The sequence below is a fragment of the Rhodnius prolixus genome, unplaced genomic scaffold (assembly GCF_049639745.1).
Source record: "Rhodnius prolixus isolate KJV_2025 unplaced genomic scaffold, Rpr scaffold_8, whole genome shotgun sequence".
In the NCBI taxonomy this organism is placed as follows: Eukaryota; Metazoa; Arthropoda; class Insecta; order Hemiptera; family Reduviidae; genus Rhodnius; species Rhodnius prolixus.
This window is the reverse complement of record NW_027411593.1, coordinates 2764410-2786717: the sequence shown is the minus strand read 5'-3', so window position 1 is coordinate 2786717 and position 22308 is coordinate 2764410. Positions and strand designations below refer to the sequence as shown.

Sequence of the window (22308 nt, the reverse complement as noted above, 5' to 3'; positions counted from 1 at the left end):
GGAAATTATCAAATTATCTTCACTAGACATTTTGTTCCAAATAATGGTACAAGGTGATTGTGAATGGTCGCTTTCTGAACGTACTTAAGCATTTTAAGGCAAAATAATAACTTTGAACAAAATTTCCGAAGTCTAAAACGACTAAATGATAAAGGAGCAGCCGATAGAAGTCTGAGAATCCATACTAAGACAGTTAACCTAAATATTACAAACGTTCACTACACAACAAAATGATTTTAATTAAAGAAAACGTATTGTTACAGCTGCCTCAAGAAGTGACTAAATTCAAAACTACAGGCAGACTAACCTAACATACGTCATGTTCAATTAAATTGAACGTTTTTTTTTGTAATTATAGAAAAACGGTCGCACACTAAATAATGATGAAAAACTCACCAAAAATTCAAAACTCATAAAAAAAAAAATCCCTAAAACTAAAAAATATACTCAGTAAATGAGCACTTCCGGAAAGCTGATTATATCAGAAAACTTATTTTCAGGTCACATAGTCATACCTAAACCAAATTATTAAATTAAAACAGTTAACTTTTTCCGTTTTCGAATTATAGTGAAAATATACTTCCAGAAAGACCGTTTTCCCATGCGAAATTAAAACTAGAGTTTTTTTTGATAAACATTAAAAAGCTGAATGAAACAAATACTTTCACACTTTCGAGAACTAAAATAAAAACTGTTTTCTAAAGGAAAGGTTAAGGTAGTCCTGACAAAGGAAACAGACAGTAGCGCTCATTGTGGCGATGAAGAGAAAGTTGAGCGCCAGATTATTTTCAACAGTTTAAACTACTGAATGCATTTCAAATACTAATTATGAATAATTAATCAAGATAAAGTAATGAAAAGCTTTAAATGATACATGTATGCATGTATAAAAAACATTAAAATAATAAAATAATTAGTCATTTCTGTCTTATATATCTAAACAATGGACTGGGAATGAATCCCAGTTTAATCGCAACTTACATTTTAATGATGAATCATAGAAATAAATATTCAAACTTTATAAATGGGGATTTGAATAAAGAGAATACTTTTTTTATTTGAAATAACATCCCAAATTATCGTTTTATTTTACTTTCAAAATACAGTTCCATTCAACTGATTTAATTTATACGTATGATATAACATATGTATACACAAGCACCTTTTTAAAAACAACTAAAATCACGAACCATCCAAAACGACAACTCTTCCATTAACACATCGAGCCAAAAACATATCCGTAACCTAGCAACCTTAGGTAAACAAACTCCTTTAAACAATACAGTACTACTTAAATCAAAAGAACGTCTTCATCTGGTACAACTTTATAAGAACTACGTAACTCAAACGGATTTCTTACTAACATCATTTGGTGGTACTTTTCCGTTAGCCGGGCGCAAGCGAAAAACAGTATTGGGTAAAACTGTTTTCTTTACAATTCATTAATATTTGTTTATAGTTGAACTTGTTTTGCTTACTATTAATTAATATTTGTTTATAGTTGAACGTTTTCGACTTTTTTCCGTTGACTTGGCTCGCGTTTGGTTCACAATTGGCGACATTTGCGCCCGGCTAACGGAAAAGTACCCATCATTTCTTCTACCCCTTCTTCTCCTATTCTAATTATAAATAATTAATAAATTAAAAAAAAAAATAAACATAAAATTGCATTTTTTAAATCAAATCCTACCTAGCTTGAAGTTGAACATTTCAGAGATTTTGTAGTACCTTAACAGAACATCAGCCATACGCATAACTTGATTTAATCTAATTTACTAAAAATAGCACCTTAACATTTAATAATTTTGAATTTTATGCACTAAAAATAATTTAGCTACAATTAATTTAAACTATTTTTCACTTTTAAAAACGTTTTAACAAATTGAAAACAAAAGTTAACTTAGTACTGTTGAGTAGGGTAAACATGGACACGTAACTGGCCACAGCTGATCATTATAGACGTTCTAGAACGTACAAGAAACAGTGACACCAACTTAAATAATTAAGTTATTAAATAGGACTGGTAAGGTACAGTTTAGGTTGGTAGCACAATTTCACTGAATTTTTTTCAGGCGGGGCTTACAGTCCAACTGATTAGGTGTCATGGACGGGTGATTATATGAATATGTATTTATTTAAAAGATAATTATTGTCAAATAATCGTTATAATATTGTTGGTTTTGTAATTTAATTTGACATTAATTCTGCCTGCATAACGCAAACGATATAACCTATACACTGTTTAAAACCTACCAAGTAGTTACCCCTCAAAAGTTAAATTCTACTTCTCCCAGCCTGGCAGTACCATTAATAATTACAAATAAAAAGAAATTCCAGTTATGCAACCTGTACTGAAGTAAATAATCCATTTTATGGACCTCTGAGTTTGAGAAAAAAACAGGTTTAAACAAATTGTTCTGAGTGCATCTTTTTTGTTTTGTTTAAGGACAACAAATATTTCCTATTTTGTAAATTATAGCTTTTCAAAAATCGTCTCTTAATCTTAAAAAAAAAAAAATCCTAAATTAACAAATTATAACCCCACGTTACTAAAACAACAGCTCGACTACTACCAGCAAGGTGACAAATGTTTCCTTTTCAATATTAAAATAACCAAACAAAATTGATATGACTTATTCAGATGAGTGATGCTTGATATTATGACGTGTACCAATGTGAATTACAGCCTGAGGACATGAATTAAACATATGATCTTATTATAACAGTATCATCATATTATATGGAAAGTTTGATTAATCATATGTTACCGCTTATATTAAACAGAAATGACGTGGGAAACGAATTTTTACTTTTTCTAACACCAATTTAATGGGGAAGTACGGCGATCAGAGCCAATTTAAGTTTTTAAGTAAATTATTGTTAGTGATTTCTGTAAAACCTCTCTTGTATCTTTTTTCACGGAATTCCAGTGATTTCAAACTATTTGTGTTGAAACATACTAGTTCTACCTTCTCGCTCTGTAAAATTTAAAAAAACCGTGTAATGCTTTGCTATCTTATCCCCCACGATTAGCAAACCATTTGACGCGAATATGACAAGTAAATAATAAAAACTCAAGATTTACATCTAATCCTGGATTATATTAGGGAATGGAAACATTGACATGATCACAGCCTCCTAGAAGAAGAGTATTAAAAGGACTTTTCTCTAGCTAAAAAGGAATCTCCAATATAAGAGATCACGCTTTAAAGAGAATGATAGTGCTAGCTTTCACACTATAACGTGCCAGCAAGGACAGCGTTACAAGGCTGAAGTCGATTGGCGACTAAAAACAGCTGATCATGAGGAAAATTTGAAAATCTAATTATTTTTCCTTCTGCACTCATGGAAAAAACCAAACTGTAACAGCGTAGAAATATAATATTGAGATGTAGATCTGTTGAGTGGGCGTGGTAATCAGTAATTTTAAAAACTTTTACCCATTTTTATTGGCTCTAAATCTTTGGGAGGGGAATCGATTTTTGTAAACTGGCTCTTCCGCTTTGGTTATTCTAGATTCCACGTCGAATTTCATCTTTTTGCGATTTTTTTTAAATGATTATGATTGTTGTGTAGCTCTCACATTATAGACATATTTAATATGTAATAGAGAATTTCGTCTAAACTCCTAAATCTAAAAATACACCACACAGCCATTGTGAATTATAATGACTCATGGCTGTACTTCCCTCCAAATAATTTTAATAGATTCTTATGACGTAATGTGTACAGATATCTACTCGAGGATGAAAATAAAAGAAAATTCATTTGAATTTTCATAATTCAATTTGATGATTTTTTTTTTAAAAAAAAACGCTATTTCTAAACGAAACGGATAAATCAATAGACTATTTTTGATCAGAAAGACAAGCATCAGTTGGGAAATTCAAGGAAGTTGGTATTAGAGCTTTCCCGGTGGAAAGTTCCTCCTGAATTAATTAATTTAAAAAAAGATTGGGAAGGGGTAGAAGGGTGCGGCTCTTGGAATCAGCTTTTAATGAGCAATTTATCTGATTCAAACGTTGGAAAAATCAATTATAGACTCTAATTAGATAAAAGATGAAATTGGTTCAAATGACATGCACTTTAACCTTTCAACTAGCTCTGTTTTTTTTTAAATTTCTGTCACAAAAAAATTTAAAATCTGCGCGACTAATTTTTTGCGATTGAAACGCAACCTTGGGTTAAAGAACCTGCACGACAATAGGGAGACTTCCTGCACAGTGTGTAGCACAAACTGGGCCCTCTGCCCCCAAAAAATAAACAGGAAAACATGGGACACAGTTATAGCGGTGGGCTGTTGATGTCATCCACTTTTTTGAAATCCTAAGGAACCTTGAAATTCAGAGAGGCACTATCGATTTACTTCTCTAGACCGAAAATTACGCCATCAATAGCCCCGGCATTAGTCAATAATTAATGTCGAGCGATTCTTTTGCATGACCAACGATCGCCCATATGTTTCACAAATCATAGTCCAAAAAAAAAATTTTTTGAACGAGTTGGAGAACTTAAGCTAAGAGATTGGCCCAACAAATTATAACCTTTTCAAGCATCTGGATAACTGCTCCTTCACTCCTGAGATCCAGGCTAAAGCGGGTATTCGTTGAATCTCTTAAATCCTGGGGATCTTTTATCATATTTTGGCTTCTTGTATTTGCGAGTAACAAAGTTGTAAAGTAGGCCCCTCCCATAAAATCTTTTCTTCCATAAGAAGTAAGACAACACGAGGGTGGTGTGCTCAATACCAGTTTTTATTAAATCGTTTTAGATCATTGCAAGCGAGATAAAATAAAATTATCTAATAGTAATAAAATTAATTAGAAAAGTAAAATATGTCATTAAAATAGTCGAGTAAGGTTGTCAGCGATGCCGTAGACATTCGACCAATTTGACAAATCATTATTCACCCAGTCCCTGTTAGGCTATCTGTAATTAGTTTGGTCCATAAATTGAATCTTGCAGCTTCATTCTGGAATGCTGGCAGCAATTTGCTGTATTTCTCGCTTTTGTCATTATTGTAAACAGTTCTCACGACTTATTCTTATAGTTTCAAACGAATTAATTTTAACCAAAAACCTGATGTGAACTCTGCCCCAACACTCCTTGTGGGTTCGAACCTACAAATATTCTTCAGACTGGGAATCTGTAACCCACATTAACTCTCACCAACATTACACTGAAATGTACCCTTACAGAGAAGCCTAACCCAACCACTACGATGTTTTACAAAATTGCCTCCTAGGAGTTCATTTCCGGGAAGTGAACTATTCATGGAATAAAGGAGAGGGTATTTCCGGTGGAGGAATTTGCTGTAAAGTCGTTCCTTAATAACACATCCAGCCCTCCGTAACAATACCCCCAGGAATGGGGGGGCCGGATATTAAAAAAAAAGAAAGTCCCTTCAGAGGAAATCTGGTGTGACAGATTTTTAATTAGAATTTTCAACGATTACATCAATGACAAAAATATTGTACGCGTTTTCTGACAAAATCTGAAATTTTCTATCGTAATCTGTAATTCCCCATTTTACAACACATTTATTTATATGAATCATACGTAAAAATTTTATCCTCATAAATTTTAGATTTCTTAGAAGGCTTTTTTAATTCAAGTGACGAATTTCACCAACCCATTCAATGTTCTACAAAGTATTCTAAGAATTTGTGATTTGTAATTGATTCAGTTTGTCTGATTTAGGTCACGTAAGTACTTTTTAGTCAATTGTTTTATTCATGTTTTTTGACGCGCGAATCTATTTCCGGTTTCAATAGAAACTTGTTCAAAAAATTTCCATCCTACCAAAAAAAAAAAATATATATTCAACTCCACGTAAAGCTGAATATGAATTCAGGAAATTTCCACAAGAACTACAATTTGAAAACTGGTTTTCGTAAAATCTGAAAGCACGTCGAATTCCTCGGCAGAATTTTAAGACAGTAAACTGACTTTTCCTCTAGAAGACAAAGTGAACTCCGGTAAATTGAGACACGAAGATGATGATTGTACAGAACAAACTGCTCCTCCAACAAAGTGGTTGTATCAGGCCCGTTGTTACTCTACGCCTGGAGCCCCCCTGACCTGTGGTAGTACCCTCCAGAATGCCTCAGACTTGTGATTGATTCTGCTTGTGACGTTCTAGAATCGAATCCTTCCATGAGATAGACTCCATATTCCCAGCACACTCCCGATTGTCCCACCTCTCTGCTGAAACTCCTCTACACTCTATAGATTCTCATCCCTCTCTGCCGCGAAGTAGCCACCCTCCTATCATTCTGCCATTTCCCTCCAGACACCAAAAAAAAAAGGAAAAAATATCCCCATAAATATTCCCTTTTTTTCCCAGCTTATAATCTCCCAGTTCTATCCTTAAAAAAAACCTTAACAATGTAAAGTGGTTATACTCGTAATATTAGAATGTTAAAACTTCGTTCTTGATGCATGATATGAGTACATTTTAAAATAAAGTTTATTTGCATTGAAACGGTAAGCCTTATTGGAGAGTAAGCCTTATTGAAGGGTAAGCCCTACTTAACGCTCTCTTAAACCTGGAAACCCCTCTTCCCTTCCCTGGATAAATGTACCAAATTATCTGATTCAAGCTTTAAATTAAATATTTTATTCGTTAAAAAAACACAAAATTTTTAACAATTTAAAGAAGTATTTTAAAATAAGGTTTCAAGATTGGCGAGGAATCGGTCAAATAAAAAACAACGCGTCTTTTTGCCAACGTTTCGACAAATATATTGTCTTCTTCAGGGCGTGGCTATGTGGGTTGGTTGAGTTACCGATTCCTCGCCAATCTTGAATCCTTAGTTTAATAATTTACTGTCACGAAGCCTGTATATTCGTATTTTAAAATATTTTAAACATATATGCCCAACACCATTCTATTTTTTGACGTAACCAACAGAAATCTTCAATTCCCAAGAAGCTTCTGATGAAGAACACCAATGCAATTCGAAACGAAGTCTTTCTCTGGCCATTGCCGAGAACATCCTGCCTGTTCATTTTACGCGCCCACAGAAGTTATTGGCGCTCGGAGCCTTTTTACAGTGTATGGCCGGCCTCCAAACAGTGTTCTCTCGTTAGATCAGGACAGTGAGCTGGAAGAAGAGAGAAATTCTAGGGGATAGCCGCTGGATTTAAACTCGGGATATCGACGTGAGAATCCCTGTACGCTAATCACTAAGCTAATCTCTTCCCTAACCTCGCGTTTTTTTTAAATAAACGTTCTGTACCAAAGTATAAAGGAAATTGGTGAAGCCCTTCACGACAAAAATTGCAAAACAAGAATTGAAAATCAACTGCAAGATTGCTTGCTAAGGGGGATACGAGAGAAAATGATATATATATATTTTTTTTTTTTTTCAATTATTATTTTATAAAAATAATATAGTATTTTATTTCAGACGGAAACAATATTATAGGACAAGTGGGTTGGACGGAAAACGACGCTCTACATTGGGCATTCTCCCATGACGCGACCGTGATTCCGTACAAAGATAACTTGGGAGGGAAATTAGCAAAATAGAAAATACATCGTAATAACAAAAACGAAAAATAGTGTAAAAAAAAACTAGAACAATGTGCGTCTTCCTGCATCAATAAAATAAGAAAAAAAAAGCCCCAGAATGACCAACCTAAAATTACTAAACAAAAATTATCGTACGTATTATATTAATGGTTGAGTTAATATTTGGCCTGCATGGAGCGCTGTGTAACTCCCGCTCCTTGGTTCAACGGAATATTGCTCACGAGTATGGCCCATGATTCACGCCGCGGTCTGTTCCCCCGCGCCTTTCTTACATTTCTTCACTAACACAATCACAAATATTACATATATTTAAACACGCATACATAAACATTTAGATTTATAAAAAAAAGAAATAAAAAAAAAATACCTTCTTTTTTTACAAACACGTTCCCGGAATGGGGCTATGTTCTTATTGGTCTGGTATTTCCTTTAAATTACACTCTAGAGATATAATTTGAGTTGGCCTTGAAAAAGCTTTCACTTGTCAGATCCGTAGCGCCTGCTCGAAAAGTCATCTTCACTACTAATGTTAACATTCGACAGCTCCAATAATGTTGCACTATTATTGATTCTTCTCTAAATTCTCGTGCATATCTTTGTTAATTTATATAAAATAACATTAGTGCACGTAGTTTAACGGAAGACGCATATCTCCAAAAAAAATTTCACTAATATATATATTATTATTATTACTCATCGACGTAATATCAAACTTAAACTTTTCGTATCTTTTTTTGTTTTCGAGTTACGGGATGCACACACACACACATAAAAGGTTTTCGAACTCATTGGACCCGAATTCGGACGTTTTCGGCGAAAAATCCAAACCAATAATCTGCACTATTCCAATACTCTGTCTATCGAAGTGTTAGTGAAATTAAAAATATTTTTAAAACGCATTTTTGGCTCCGAATTCTGTAAAAACGGAAGTTACCAATTTTCAGAAGCGTATTTTCCATTCTTTTAATGGCGCAAACAATTTTCTTTCTGTGTTTAGACCCACAGTCATTCCTCTAATGTGCCACGACATTGTAAAATGTTTCATATATTTAACGATTGGATAGGATATACGTTCCATAAAAGTATATGGTGTAGGTAATCAATTCTTTTAAGAGACAGAAATTTATAAAATTTGTTTTCCACCCAGAAATTACTTTTTCCATTGTGGAAATATTTACGCGGTTTTATTGAATCTATTTTCCCTTAAAAAAAAATTATTTACTGTTGAATATTAGAATGATTATTGGTGTGTCTATTTAGGGCATGACGTAATGTTGCACATATTACATCTGAAGCTGCAATTCTGGAGGAAATATTGTTGGGCGGCAAAAAAATATTGCATTTTTCGATCACAAAAAACCGAGTAATCACATCCTGACCAAAGTAGAGTTCAATTACGCCCCTCTGGTAGTGTCTTCGTCTACTCGAAGCATCTGGTGCTATAGTATTCACATGCATTTTATTTTACTAAGAATAGGAATATGATTTTTAATTTTTTTTAAAGATGCAATTTTTACTAAGTGATTAGTTGTAAACTAATAATGTAGATCAGCGTTTCCCAACCTTTTTTTGGTTTACGTACCACTTGGTAGTACATCATGCTAAATTGTACCACTTCGTAAAAATGATTGTATTTCGGGAAATTTGTTATTCCGAGTCTGTTATTTTATTATTATCACCTTTATTTGTATAGAGATACAAAAAGTATCTGTTACAAAGGAGTTCCAAGTTCATCTTCACTTCATAAACTTTGTAAAGTGTAAATCTTAGTTTTAATACTTTTTTAAATTAGATTTAATGTTGCTTGGATAGAGCTTACTCATTACTATCCAGCCTCTTTAAGCAGATTTTTACATAGTTATCATTTAAGCTCTGTCACATGATAATTCTGTTAAATTTTCTTTATCTTTTATTGATAATGATGTAGCTTTTCCTAAATTTGTCTTTATAGAAAGGGGCTTTGAAATCCGATTACTATTTGTGTTTTCGGGTTTTGGAAAATACTCCATGAAAGACAATTTTAATACTGTTAAATGTGCTATTATATTTTCTCGTATATCTTGAGACAGAATAACCTTATTACTTGTTCATATTAACAACTTTACTGTATAATATTAAAGTAATTAATTAATATTAAAATAATTTTTATGTATTATAGACAAAAAAAAGGTTTTTAAGATATTTTTATGATTTATTTATTTATTTATATTTTATGTCCGCCATTATTGATTATTTTTCGCGTACCACTAACCAGCAACTCGCGTACCACCACAGGTTGGGACACGCTGATGTAGATGAAGGACTTATCTGCTATAAAATTGAATTTTCTTTAAGGAGCGTCTGCATCTAAGCACATTGGCGCCGGAAGTCTTTTTCTATCGTGGGACATTAAACTTTAAGGAGGCGGTAAGAGACAATCTCTGGGGACACAGCTGGACTGTATCCGGGATCTCCGCAAGGGAATGCGTTAACCACTGAGCTGAAGAGTTATCTGATACTAATCATTCGGTAAATATAAATCTCCATCATGTAACTCAAAAAAAAAAAAACACTCAGGGCTCATTTTACCTTTACTACGTCAAGTAGGGAACTATGCCAAAATTTTTGAAATTGAAATTCACCAAAATTATCCATTTTTGAGATCTTCGAATTTCAAAAACACAAATGATTTTTTGGAAAGCTTAATGTCCTGTGGTTTACAATAGCTCTGATGCAACAACATGCAGGAAGCTCAGAGACATTTTGGGTTTATCATTCTCCCAGGGCACCTAACTCAGGAACGAACTAGATCCAGCTGAGTAATCACTTTTTACTGAATTCTCTTATTAATTTCTTGAGATTTCCTTACCATCAGCTCCTGCGATTTTCTTTAAAATCTGGCTTACTAAAATTGGACATGCGTGGAAATCCTATCAATGGCGCTTTTCTGGGAGAGACATGAGTTGACTCTGCCCCCCCCCCAAAAAAAGTACCATTTCAATGCAATGGTCCAATCGCGTATAATATTAAGAGGAATTTGAAAAACAAATTAGTATATCGGAAGTAATACTTCGCAGAAAGTTTTTTAAGATTTTTCCGGAAAATGGCGATACCTCACACACACACCTCTCTGTAACTTTTAATCATCATGTAACTGTTAGAAAATATTTTTAGGGTTCTTTAGAGTTATGGATGATGATTACAGGTATCCGTCTAAGGCAGGGGTCGGCAACCCGCGGCTCTTTTAGCCAAATTTTGTGGCTCTTCAGCCTGCCCCAAAATAAATTGTATAATTCAATTTTATTGAAATAAATGGAAATTTCATTTATTAAAGTAAAGATATTTTCTCAAAAAGAATTTTAAATGTGATAGGTTTGAAATTGAATAGAATTATATTAAAATACAGTACGTAATATTGTATAGGACTGCCGCCATTTTCATTCAAACACTGGTTTAGTTACTATTTATTTGTTTATTTACTTTGCAATATGTGAAAATAAATATATATAAAACAATTAAATGTTATTGAATATCATATAATAATAATTTATGAATACAAATGATCTGCAGAGTTGTTTACACTCTATCATCCTTGCGGCTCTTGGTAAGATTTATTAAAATTATTTAAGGAGAAATGGCTCTCTACTTAAAATAGGTTGCCGACCCCTGGGTCTAAGGTACCGTATTATGGAGGATTTCACAAATACTATAAGAATTAAAAAAATTTCCAAACTTAGGAGTTTAAAGCTGCTGGTCAACTTTTAAGGTTTACAGTAAGAACAACGCGTCGTGCTATTATTGTTCACGCTAGCTTCTCTTGTGACGTCATTTATGCTCATACTTCCGCTTAAATAAAAAAACAAAAGCACCCAGCTGGGTGACAATGCCCGCACGTATTCCCCGCTAAAATACAAAAATTCCCGAAAGTATAACAATACAGGCTACTTGATAATGATCGTCTGACAAAGCAAAATTATCTGTACAAGAAAGTGAACAAATATAAATAAAGTAAGTGATCAAATATTTATACACATTTATAAATAGATCATTCCACTATAAACAGCGATGAATTTAATCAAAACAATTGGAGTTTTGTTTAATTTATTATTTACACAAAAACACTTCTCAAGTGAATTTTACACAACATTAATTTTTTTTTTCTTACTAATTATTGTTAAATAAGTTTGTCCAAATACTAACAATAAACAATTAGTTCTTGGAATTTCTGTGTTAATTGGGTAAATTTATGTGAAAAAAAAAAATAATATTTTGTGTGTTTAGATCAAGGTTGTTCCAATGACAAATATTGTATTTTTTTTTAAATCTATAAGAGAAGAGAAAATTAAAAAAATTTCTCACCATTTTTTATAAGACGTCAAAATAAGTTTTTTGGAAAATATTGTGAATCCACTAATGGACACACACAATAAGTTTTATAAAAAGAAAAAAACACAAACTAAGCAAAATTTTCCTTTGTAGCGGTGCCGCTATCATTTATTTTCTGACAGAATTTTGGATAAAAAAAAAAAATTATATCTCTTCAATAAGCAATTTTGGGGGGGTTTTCCTATCTGGTTTTGTAAGTCATAATGTTTGTTCGTCCGTAACTTTGGCATAATTTGAAAATAAAATTTTAAAAAACGCAAAAATTTCTAATTTTTTTTTTGTATTTTAGGTTTTTCTTGATGGGATCTAGCAATATGCTTTTAGGGGGGGAAAAAAATGCTAAAACCGGAAGTGCCCCTTTAAAAAAATGGGATTTTTTTTTTTTTTTGCTATTTCCTTTAAACTTGTTATACCAATACTAATTGTTTATAAACGATTTTTTTTCTCCGTCTTTGCCTAAAAATACAACCACCTCATCGCAAAATTTATCAAGCTTGATTATAAAATTGAAGCAGTTGTAGATCAACTGAAGCAGTTCTAGGACTAACTGAAGCAGTTCTAGGACTAACTGAAACAGTTCTAGACCAATTGAAGCAGTTTCAGACCAACTGAAGCAGTTCTAGACCAATTTAAGCAGTTCTAGGACTAACTGAAGCAGTTCTAGACCAATTGAAGCAGTTCTAGACCAACTGAAGCAGTTCTAGACCAATTTAAGCAGTTCTAGACCAACTGAAGCAGTTCTAGGACTAACTGAAGCAGTTCTAGTCCAATTGAAGCAGTTCTAGACCAACTGAAGCAGTTCTAGGACTAACTGAAGCAGTTCTAGTCCAATTGAAGCAGTTCTAGACTAACTGAAGCAGTTCTAGTCCAATTGAAGAAGTTCTAGACCAACTGAAGCAGTTCTAGGACTAACTGAAGCAGTTCTAGTCCAACTGAAGCAGTTCTAGACCAACTGAAGCAGTTCTAGACCAACTGAAGCAGTTCTAGACCAACTGAAGCAGTTCTAGACCAATTTAAGCAGTTCTAGACCAACTGAAGCAATTCTAGTCCAATTGAAGCAGTTCTAGACCAACTGAAGCAGTTCTAGACCAATTTAAGCAGTTCTAGTCCAATTGAAGCAGTTCTAGACCAATTTAAGCAGTTCTAGACCAACTGAAGCAGTTCTAGACCAATTTAAGCAGTTCTAGACCAACTGAAGCAATTCTAGTCCAATTGAAGCAGTTCTAGACCAACTGAAGCAGTTCTAGACCAATTTAAGCAGTTCTAGACCAACTGAAGCAATTCTAGTCCAATTGAAGCAGTTCTAGACCAACTGAAGCAGTTCTAGACCAATTTAAGCAGTTCTAGTCCAATTGAAGCAGTTCTAGACCAATTTAAGCAGTTCTAGACCAATTTAAGCAGTTCTAGGACTAACTGAAGCAGTTCTAGACCAACTGAAGCAGTTCTAGACCAATTTAAGCAGTTCTAGTCCAATTGAAGCAGTTCTAGACCAACTGAAGCAGTTCTAGACCAATTTAAGCAGTTCTAGACCAACTGAAGCAATTCTAGTCCAATTGAAGCAGTTCTAGACCAACTGAAGCAATTCTACTCCAATTGAAGCAGTTCTAGACCAACTGAAGCAGTTCTAGACCAATTTAAGCAGTTCTAGACCAATTATTTCTATTTATTTTTTTTCTTCCTAATATTCATTGTACTGTCATTAATTGTACTCCAACGTTTACTAGTAATATTGCATGCTTTTTTAAGTCTAAAAAAATAGAGAAGAAAAGAAGATCTGGATTTTTTTTTTTTTTTAAGAACAAAAAAGTACCAAGAAAATCACATTTTATAAAAAAATTATTTTGAAGTGAATAAAAAAGCATAATTATTAAACGAAACAGTGGGGAATCTAAGAATTCCTTGTAAGAAAATAGAATTTAAAGAATAACGTAGTTCTAGAAAATAATTCCTGCAATAAAAAAAGAAAAGAACTCTCAAGGTTGAATAAATTTGTTTGAATGGAAAAAAATTGAAAATTTAAGGCTTGAAACAATTTATGGGAATATTTTTTTCCTCACAATTTTTATATTGTAGCTATATATACATTATTTTAATAGCATTATTTTTTTGATATGAGTTTTTTGTAATGCGCTATGCGAGTATCAAGTAAAACAGATAATGTTTTACTCATTTATTTAGAAATAAATGACTGTAGAACGTGAATAATGGGTATGCTGGTGATGACCAGTAGGTCGCGCGGTCTACGGTGCCTCAGCCGTCTACGAGGATTGGATGGAAGTATGCTGCCAGAGGATTCGGTTGTTGGAGACAAGTGGTTGTGGGGATTTAGAAACTAAAGGAATGCTGAGATCTTTATGATTGAAGTTTACTAAGGAGTGAGGCGTCACGATAGCCGACCTGTTAGAAGTGGAGACAGGAGGCCTACAAAGCTTAAGATGTCTTGTGGTACTGGGTTCTACTGGGCCTTAAATTTTAATCAATGGTTCATAAAAGGAATTAGCAATAAAGTAGTTTTGCTAGTCGCCTCCGTCCAAAACACCTAATGGACTTAAAAGAGTGCTTGGAAAAAAATTGGGCATTACTTTACTTTAGTAAGGTGCGTATTCGATACGGCAGAGGATTTTAGACTGTAGAGTTTGTATTCGTGTTCGTGTATCGTATCCGGTTCAAGATGGGCCAGAATATAATCGTCTCTTATTCTGTAACTTTAGTTTTAAATGTTTGTTATATGTCGCTTTTCGCTTGAATCTCTCATTAAGTTCAATAAGTCTGGTACGGAGGTTCTTGTCTACGTAAAGCAATATCTAACGCAACATGGTCGGTTGGTTGAATAGAGGACAACTGTTCATGAACTTGGATGCAAGGATCTGTTGTTTCAGTCTAAAGACGATGTACTTAGATATGTCTGAGTTAATTTTGACTTGCCCATTGCTGTAACCAAGGTTCTAGCAAAAGGAGATGAGATAATGGAGAGCGTGCAGCGAATGCTCAGTTTGTGTGGGGGGAATCGGGAATGAGCGGTACTTCCGGTTTGAAGGATTTTTAAAGGCTAAGAGTCCTGCAGGAGTACCCAAGTGGAATAACAAGATTATTGACCATTGACATTGAAGATCGCGAAGGTCTAGGAGGATTAACTACAAAGGACCTGGAAGATAAGTTCTGGAGCTACTGAGCTCCTAGACTGACTTTCTATAAAACATGTACGAAGTGAACACTCACCGGACTTCCTCCTAACCTAATTGTTACCATTTCCTCTACATCTTCCAAACTAACAATTTTACACTCACTACTGAATTGGGGCTATTTAGTTGCCCTAAATAGCCCCAGCAAGAAGTTAACACTTCCCCTAAAGACGCCAACGGTAAATTCAAAGGTAACTTTCACAAGTTGGGATCCATTCTCCAACAATAATCGAAAATAATTATCTCAGTAAAATCGATTCAAATAAAAGCGTTTGTTTATTACACAAACAAATTTCGATCAAAATGTCATAAATAATGAAAGCCATTTTCGAGAGGAAAAATTAAAAAACTCTGAAACTAATTTTGTAATAAGACCCTTCCGGGAAACTGATTTTCATTAAATTTTAGATATAGTGCTTTCAATATTTCTAGGTGATTACGTATCTGGAAAAATCTAAATTTCTCTCCGGAGGAATGAATGCCTAAAGAGTTGGTTCCCTGAAAGCCTCCTATTAGCCAGGAAAACGCTCAGGAAAATGCGAACTATTTAGTTGGGAAAACAGAAAAACAACGTTTAAAGAAAATTGTTTCCCAAATTCCCCTCTCCCCCAAAATTTATATATTGAAAATTAACAAAATCATTTCAGTAAAATTAGGGACTTTCGGTTCAACGATTTGGGTTCTAAAAATTTGGTATCTAAAAGGAAGAAACAATGTTGCCAATTTCATTCAAAAAATTTTATTTTATGCGCCAATCTTTCGACCCAGGACTAAGTCATCTTCAGGGCTGTCATTCTCAGGAACAGATTGAAATGTACATTGATTTGGTATAAATTTTAAAAAATTGTATTTCAAGTGACAACAGTATTCCAAGTTCGGGCTATCCGCAAATTTCCGGTCTTTGAGATATTATTCTGTTTAAATAACACGCACTACATCCGGTAAAAACTTGTATTTCCGGTGGAAACTGAATAGAATTCTGGAAAGCAATACTTACTCTTTAAAGGGGAAGTAAAAGGATTCGAGGTACTTCTTATCGCGAGGAATTCTAAGGTCTGCGTGAATAGTTTGTCCGGAGATTCTGATTGCAGCTTTAACTAAGGAAGCGGAGATATTGCAAGGATAGCAGTCTCAGGAGGTTTGAAGGTTCGGTTGGACCCTACAGTTCCTTGCTATAGTCCCTGGTGGACTTTAAAATTATTTTCATAATACGAGTAGATTAACAATATAAAAATCTTTTGCCGTACAGGTGCAATTTAGTTCTGATGCAATAATCATCTTTTACGTGGCCGAAAGCTCTGTACCTCTTTTATCACCGTATATCCCAAAATAGAACTACCTGGACTAGCAGCAGAGGGTGAGTTCTGATTAGTGGGAGGCGAAGGTAATGATCAGGATTTCGCCTCGTCCAATTCATGGATCATTTATCCAGAAAATAAAAAATTAAAAGAAGAAGACGAAAAAGACATTCAAATTAAAATTTTACTTCCGGTGGAGTGATTTTTCACCGAAACTATCGTTTTTCCGCTTCCTGCTCATAATCAGCAGGAGAGATAAATTCCCTAGACACTCACACGACATATAAAGCTTTCTTTAAACTAGGAATGTTTAATATTAATTAAAATCTCGATCTTTTTTTTGTCACCACGATCTCCGGTGATAAGCAATTTCGGATTATCCTTTGTTTTTTAGCCCATATTTCCGGCCGGATATGTCCAAGTTCAAAAACTATAACAGATGGAAAGCTGAACTTTTGTTAGTTGTAGGCATCTTAACCATTGAGTCCAACAGTGATAGGTTGCAATGCCAGACTGTTTGCCCTGAAGCAGATCGCTAATCTCTGCAGAATCGTTAGCAGGAGAAAAAAAGTCAAAAAATTAACTTTATTTACGACAGATCCTCAGTGAATCTAAATTAATAACGGTATTCCATTGACAATTATTACAAAAAAATTTTTAGCACTGAGCACCCGACAACAGCGTTTCGCTTCATCTTAAACCTCGGAACAGTAAGAGTAACGTATTCGTGCAAATTTCAGATTTTTTCCCCAATTTTTAAACCGGAAATTAACCGAAAATGAGCGAAAATTAAATTTGTTAGTAGGTTAAGGATGATGCACTATTTTCATGACTGAAGGTGTCACTTCAATGTATAAAGGACGGTCTCATCACTTGAATAGCATAAAAATGATTCAAATCTTTAATTAACATGATAAATTCCAAGCAAATCAGTTACTCGGAAGTGGGCCATTTTTTTAAAAAATTAATAACATTTTTAAAGTGATTCAAAAGAGGTTTTTCTCGCAGATAAGCTTATCTCATAAAATATACTGGTTTTGTGTTCTGGGGGAATCACATGTTAATTTTTGAAAGTAAAAGTTCCATTTTTGGAGTAAAAGTATTCTTAATGCATCATCAGGTAGCTTCTTGAAGCTACCCTTTGATGATCAAAATTATCCAAAATCAATGAAATAAAAAATAAATGAAGTTGCTATCTCTCAAAACCGCACTTTTTAATATAAATAAATAAATAGTATATTTACCTTCAATAAAGAATCAAAAAATAAATTCCCTTATCAGATGAGGTGGTGGTGAAGCTGCTGCGTCCGCAATTTCGTGGCCGCAAAAATTGGAAGTCTTCAAAGAAGTCCCAAAAAATGTATATATTTTCGCACTTTTTATTAACTGTTTTTATTTGCAAAACTTTTTTAACCGATAATTCATAAAATAATTAAAATTATAATAAATAATTAATTTGAATGAAGTCATTAAGATAATAATAAATAATTTGAAATAATAAAAATAAATGCAACACCAATAATAGAAATAAAAAAAAAAAAATTAAAAAAAATTTAAACACACGTAGCTTTTGAACCAGCGACTTTACTCCTTTGCACTGTACAGTAGTATTACTGGTTTTCTGTGACGTTGACAGAAGGAAGGAAGTATAATAATGAATTAACCCGGTGTGTTTTTTGTCGCTGTGTATGTGTGCGTCCGAAGTGTAGTAGTGGGTGGGTACACTCAACTCACATGGTCTGGGGCTAGCGCACGATAATACAGCTGGCTGTGGATTGTACCAGTGTGTTGTTTGGCGGGTAGACTATTTTTTTTTTTTTTTTTTTTTTTCCTTTCTTTCGTTCTTTTTAAGCGGGAGATCGGGAGTAGGGGAAGTTTAGGGAAAAAAAGAGGCGCGCAGGCCAAGGTTTGTTTACAAACAGCGCGCTCACTCTGGTGTGGACAACCAGAAAGATTGGGTCTCAGGTGGCCCCTGCGTGTGTTGTGTTGAAAGTGAATTTGTTTTGTTTTTAAAATGGTGTTTAGGGTCAATGTAATTTTTGTTTTAAATAATTATTTACGAAAATTAAAATATTGTAATAATGTAATACTTTATTTTTTACAAAAAAGCAATAAAACATTACACATGTATCATTTTACAAAACACTATGACGTTAGCCAAAAAAAAAAAAAAACAAATCTTGCGAGCTCTTTACTGGGATTTCATAAAATGAAGGAAGAACATCACTTAGGCTTCCAAATAACTACGGATGACTCACCACAAACAAGATCCTTACACACTATGATCCACCACCGACGCTTTTAAGCTTTCCCCCACTACTTTTACACAAAAATTATTATATTATTTTTTTCTTTTTTTACAACCACGTTTCTCTCTCATCAGTCTGTTGGTGGAAATTTCTCTTTCTCTTAAAGAGGGGACCCTCTTCACAATATTCTCGCATCTACTCACACCAGTTTTAATTTTAATTTTTTTTTTTTTTTTTTTTTTTTTATCCATTTTAACAGATGAATGTAGCGAGTGTGCTTGTGTTAGTGTAAAGAAAGAGGGGAATTATTAAGTCTAAGGTAGAGGGGGAAGAGAGCAGGCTAGAGTTTAAGAGGCGCATGCGCGATATTAAAGTCAGAGAAGCCTACTCGAGGAGGGGAAACTTTATTCTCTTTTTTTTTTTTATTTCTCTCCGGCGCTCTCTCTGTCCCTCTCTCTTACTACAACAACCAACTTTGTTCGCCTCGTCTATTCTCGGTGGGTCGTTGGCTCTACTCATTCTCTTCCTCCTCCTCTACTTAGACCAGTCCATCCCTTCTCTAAAGACTCTTATTTGGTGCTGGACTGGCTATATAAAAAAAAAAGGTGGAAGGGAGAGAATAAAAATGAAATAAGAGTGGGGGGGCCGAGAGACTACGCTACGTTGCCACATCAAACTAATATCGTTATTACTGCCAATAAAAATGGGGGTGTTTCTCTTCTCATTTCTCTTCGAGGGCCCCTCTCTCTCTCTCGCTCTCCAAAAACTTTATGGGGATCCAACACACAAAAAGAAAAATTGGGGAGAAAAACCTTTCAGAGAGGAGCATCGACTGCGCTCAAGGTTTCCCTAACTGCATTAAAAAAGAAAGTAAATATGGGTACGCCTGTATTAATGTTACCAGCTCTCTCTTACAACGCTGGCAAGATCAAGTACTGCGCACTCGTCTGCATTACCAAACTTCCAGGCTACCAACTTCCGCCTCCAAAACTGGGAAGATTGTTTGCGCTATTTTAAAAAAATGATTTCCAACCAAAGAAAAATTAATGTAAGGGTAGTTTCCGGTCCGAGATGCTAACTTGATCTGACAGAGAAAACGATCGAACCACCCCTACCTAAATCAGCCAACAGGAAGTGCCAATGTATTGAGCCAATTTCCGGCCAGTTTCCATCACGCAAATGGTACCCTCGATTATCTTCTAACCTGATCAAAGAAATCTTATATTAAACCTTTATTTCGTCGAATTTGCCCCCCCCCCAAATGAGCACTTTTAGGGAAGAGCAGGCATTCCTGGTACTTGTTAACTCAGTGCGCTGTACCACCTTATCGGAGTTCTTAAAGGAAGTTGAGTACTTCCTTGCAATGTACGGTTGTGACACTTGTAACAAAATTTATGACTCGAACCAAAATACCAAGTTGAAAGAATAACAGACCTCAGGAAGTGTGCCTGCACAGAATGTCTTAGTAGAGCTTAAATTCTCTAGGCATTTGTCCGAACTGTTTACCGGAATATAGACGCACATTAATGCCAACGTTTCGGAAATATAATTGCAATTTTTAGTAAAAACATATGATGAACAAATAAATTCCAAATTTAGAAAAAACCTTCCCATTACCTAAGCTCTGAAGGAAATATTTGGTGATTACATAGTCTTTTTCCAAGGGTATACAGCGCAACGAAGCCAAGGGCCATTCGACTAACCGCAGACCTTAGATGCAAAGTGGGAAGTTTTTGCGTCTCATATGTCAGCATGGTGCACCTTTTAGGCCCTGGGTAAACTGAGTAGCCGCGAGATTGCTACTGAGTCGCAATGGTGCGCAGTGACTGGCCATCAGTTTCAGGACAATGGTGTTGTCAATAAGCTGGGAACAGTTCGACGGCCTCCTAGAAAAGTAGAGGACTTCCACTTGTTTCTTCCTTATTCTGTCCTATTTTGGTACTAGTCCTTCATTCTGTTAACCCAGAAGTCTTCCTTTACTTTGCCCAGGAACCTATCCAGGGTCGCGTAGTCTATCCATTCGCAGCTGAACTGCCAGTCTTCTTTGATTGCAAGCGTGTTTGCTTCTCCACGAAGCGATCTACTCACAGGTGTAAACATCTAAACCGAAAATCCTACGAACTCTTCTCTCTCAAGAACCCAACTATTACTGATTAGCTTATGCCAGGACGGTGTGGCTACATTGAACCGCGGAAGGCAGAATTCGTAGTGTGGGAGAAAAAGCAATAAGAAGTTCTATTTCTTCTTAAAATAATAATTGTATCCGAATATTCGCCAAATATGATGCGGATGTTGTTCTAAGATAGAACCTGACCTATAGGCCTAGATAACCCTAAACTTACCCTGGGAAGAACCCAGTTCTGGAGTCTCCGATTAGTGCAGTGTACTGGACAGACTATATAGCAGGCTTCCCTTTCTAAATGCCTAACTCAGAGAACCCATGGGCGGACAGAGCGTTTGAGGAAAGCCTTCGAGCGACCGCAAATGCTGAAGCGAAATAATTTTATTTTCTTTAAAAAAAAGGTGCTACTTACGCACATCTTCCGGGTCCATATTGCTCACAGAAATGTATTCTTCCTCGTCACTAGTTTTCTTCTTCTTCTTCTTGACTTTGTGAACTCTGTGAGCAGACTTCCGCCGGACAGTAGCCGGATCTAAGTCGCGTTTGCATTGATGTTCAGTACCGCGAAATATCGTATTATCCTGTGTAATTAATCGCCCTTTACATTTGTGACTTTTCTCTTGCAGACAAACCCACGAGACCCGACCATCTTTGCTTACACGATATTTGCGGTAAATATATCCATCGTATATTGCACGAAGTTTTCCATTCGATGTTTCGATGATTTCCATGTTTCCTCTCTCTATTTGAAAACACGAAATGAATTTTTTTGTAGTTTCGGTTAAAAAAAAAATAAAAACACCTTAAGAAAACCGCTTTTACCCATTAATATGTTATACGGACAACCGTAAAATCAGTACTGAACGCTTTGGTGTGCATGATACTTGGAGTAGGGGTAAACGAGTCGGTCTGGTTGCGGTCCCAAGGTTGCGGTCATATCGATCTTTTTATACAATGTTCAGTCTATACACTGTTGCCGGTTTGTGCACCTACACAAGGCAAACTTCTACACGATTTTGAAGGAGAAAATGACAATTAAATATTTTATTCAATTTTTTTCTTGCACAATTTTAAGAATTAAATTGTATTCAAAACACGTATCATCTCGTACTGCTTAACCATTTGTATGTATTTATTTTTACAAAATCCTTAAAATTGCAAGCAATTCTTTTAATTACGTAAGAGAAAGTATTTCGATTGTGAAAAATTTTGTTTTGATTTTTTCACCGGAAGTATGACGTATGAACAAAAGTCGGAAACTCTGGCGGAAGCTCGCACTTCCTGTTCTACAATTTCCGAGCTTCTCACCGTTAATTTTTCTTCCAGCTCCAAAATTACACACTAACTTTGATCCTCGCCCACATTGTACAGTTTTGGGGGAAATCCCGTAAAGAACAAAGGATACACTGTCCCCTCTCAACCTCATACCTGCCCAAAAAAAAGAACAGGTTCTCTTAGAAAACGTATCTAAAAATAACCAAAAGGAAGTTTGGAAAAGAAAAATCTGTTCAATTTCGAGGTATTTCCGGTTCACCGAAGTGTACTTCAAAATTTG

General features: G+C 34.8%; 1 protein-coding gene across 3 annotated transcripts in view; it reads right to left on the bottom strand.

Annotated features, from left to right (window-relative positions):
• The window catches only part of LOC141450687 (uncharacterized), a 91783-nt gene extending 70232 nt beyond the window's left edge, over window positions 1–21551 (bottom strand). The window contains exon 1 of one of the 3 annotated variants that reach the window (XM_074121354.1): window positions 21166–21551. In XM_074121354.1, coding sequence (XP_073977455.1) covers window positions 21166–21484 — 319 coding nt within the window. In that variant the 5' untranslated portion in view covers window positions 21485–21551. Of the gene's footprint in view, window positions 1–1690; window positions 1891–17626; window positions 19879–21165 lie in introns of those variants that run through there. The other 2 variants (XM_074121347.1, XM_074121348.1) reach the window with 2 other exon arrangements.
• Between the last annotated feature and the right edge of the window lie 757 nt (window positions 21552–22308).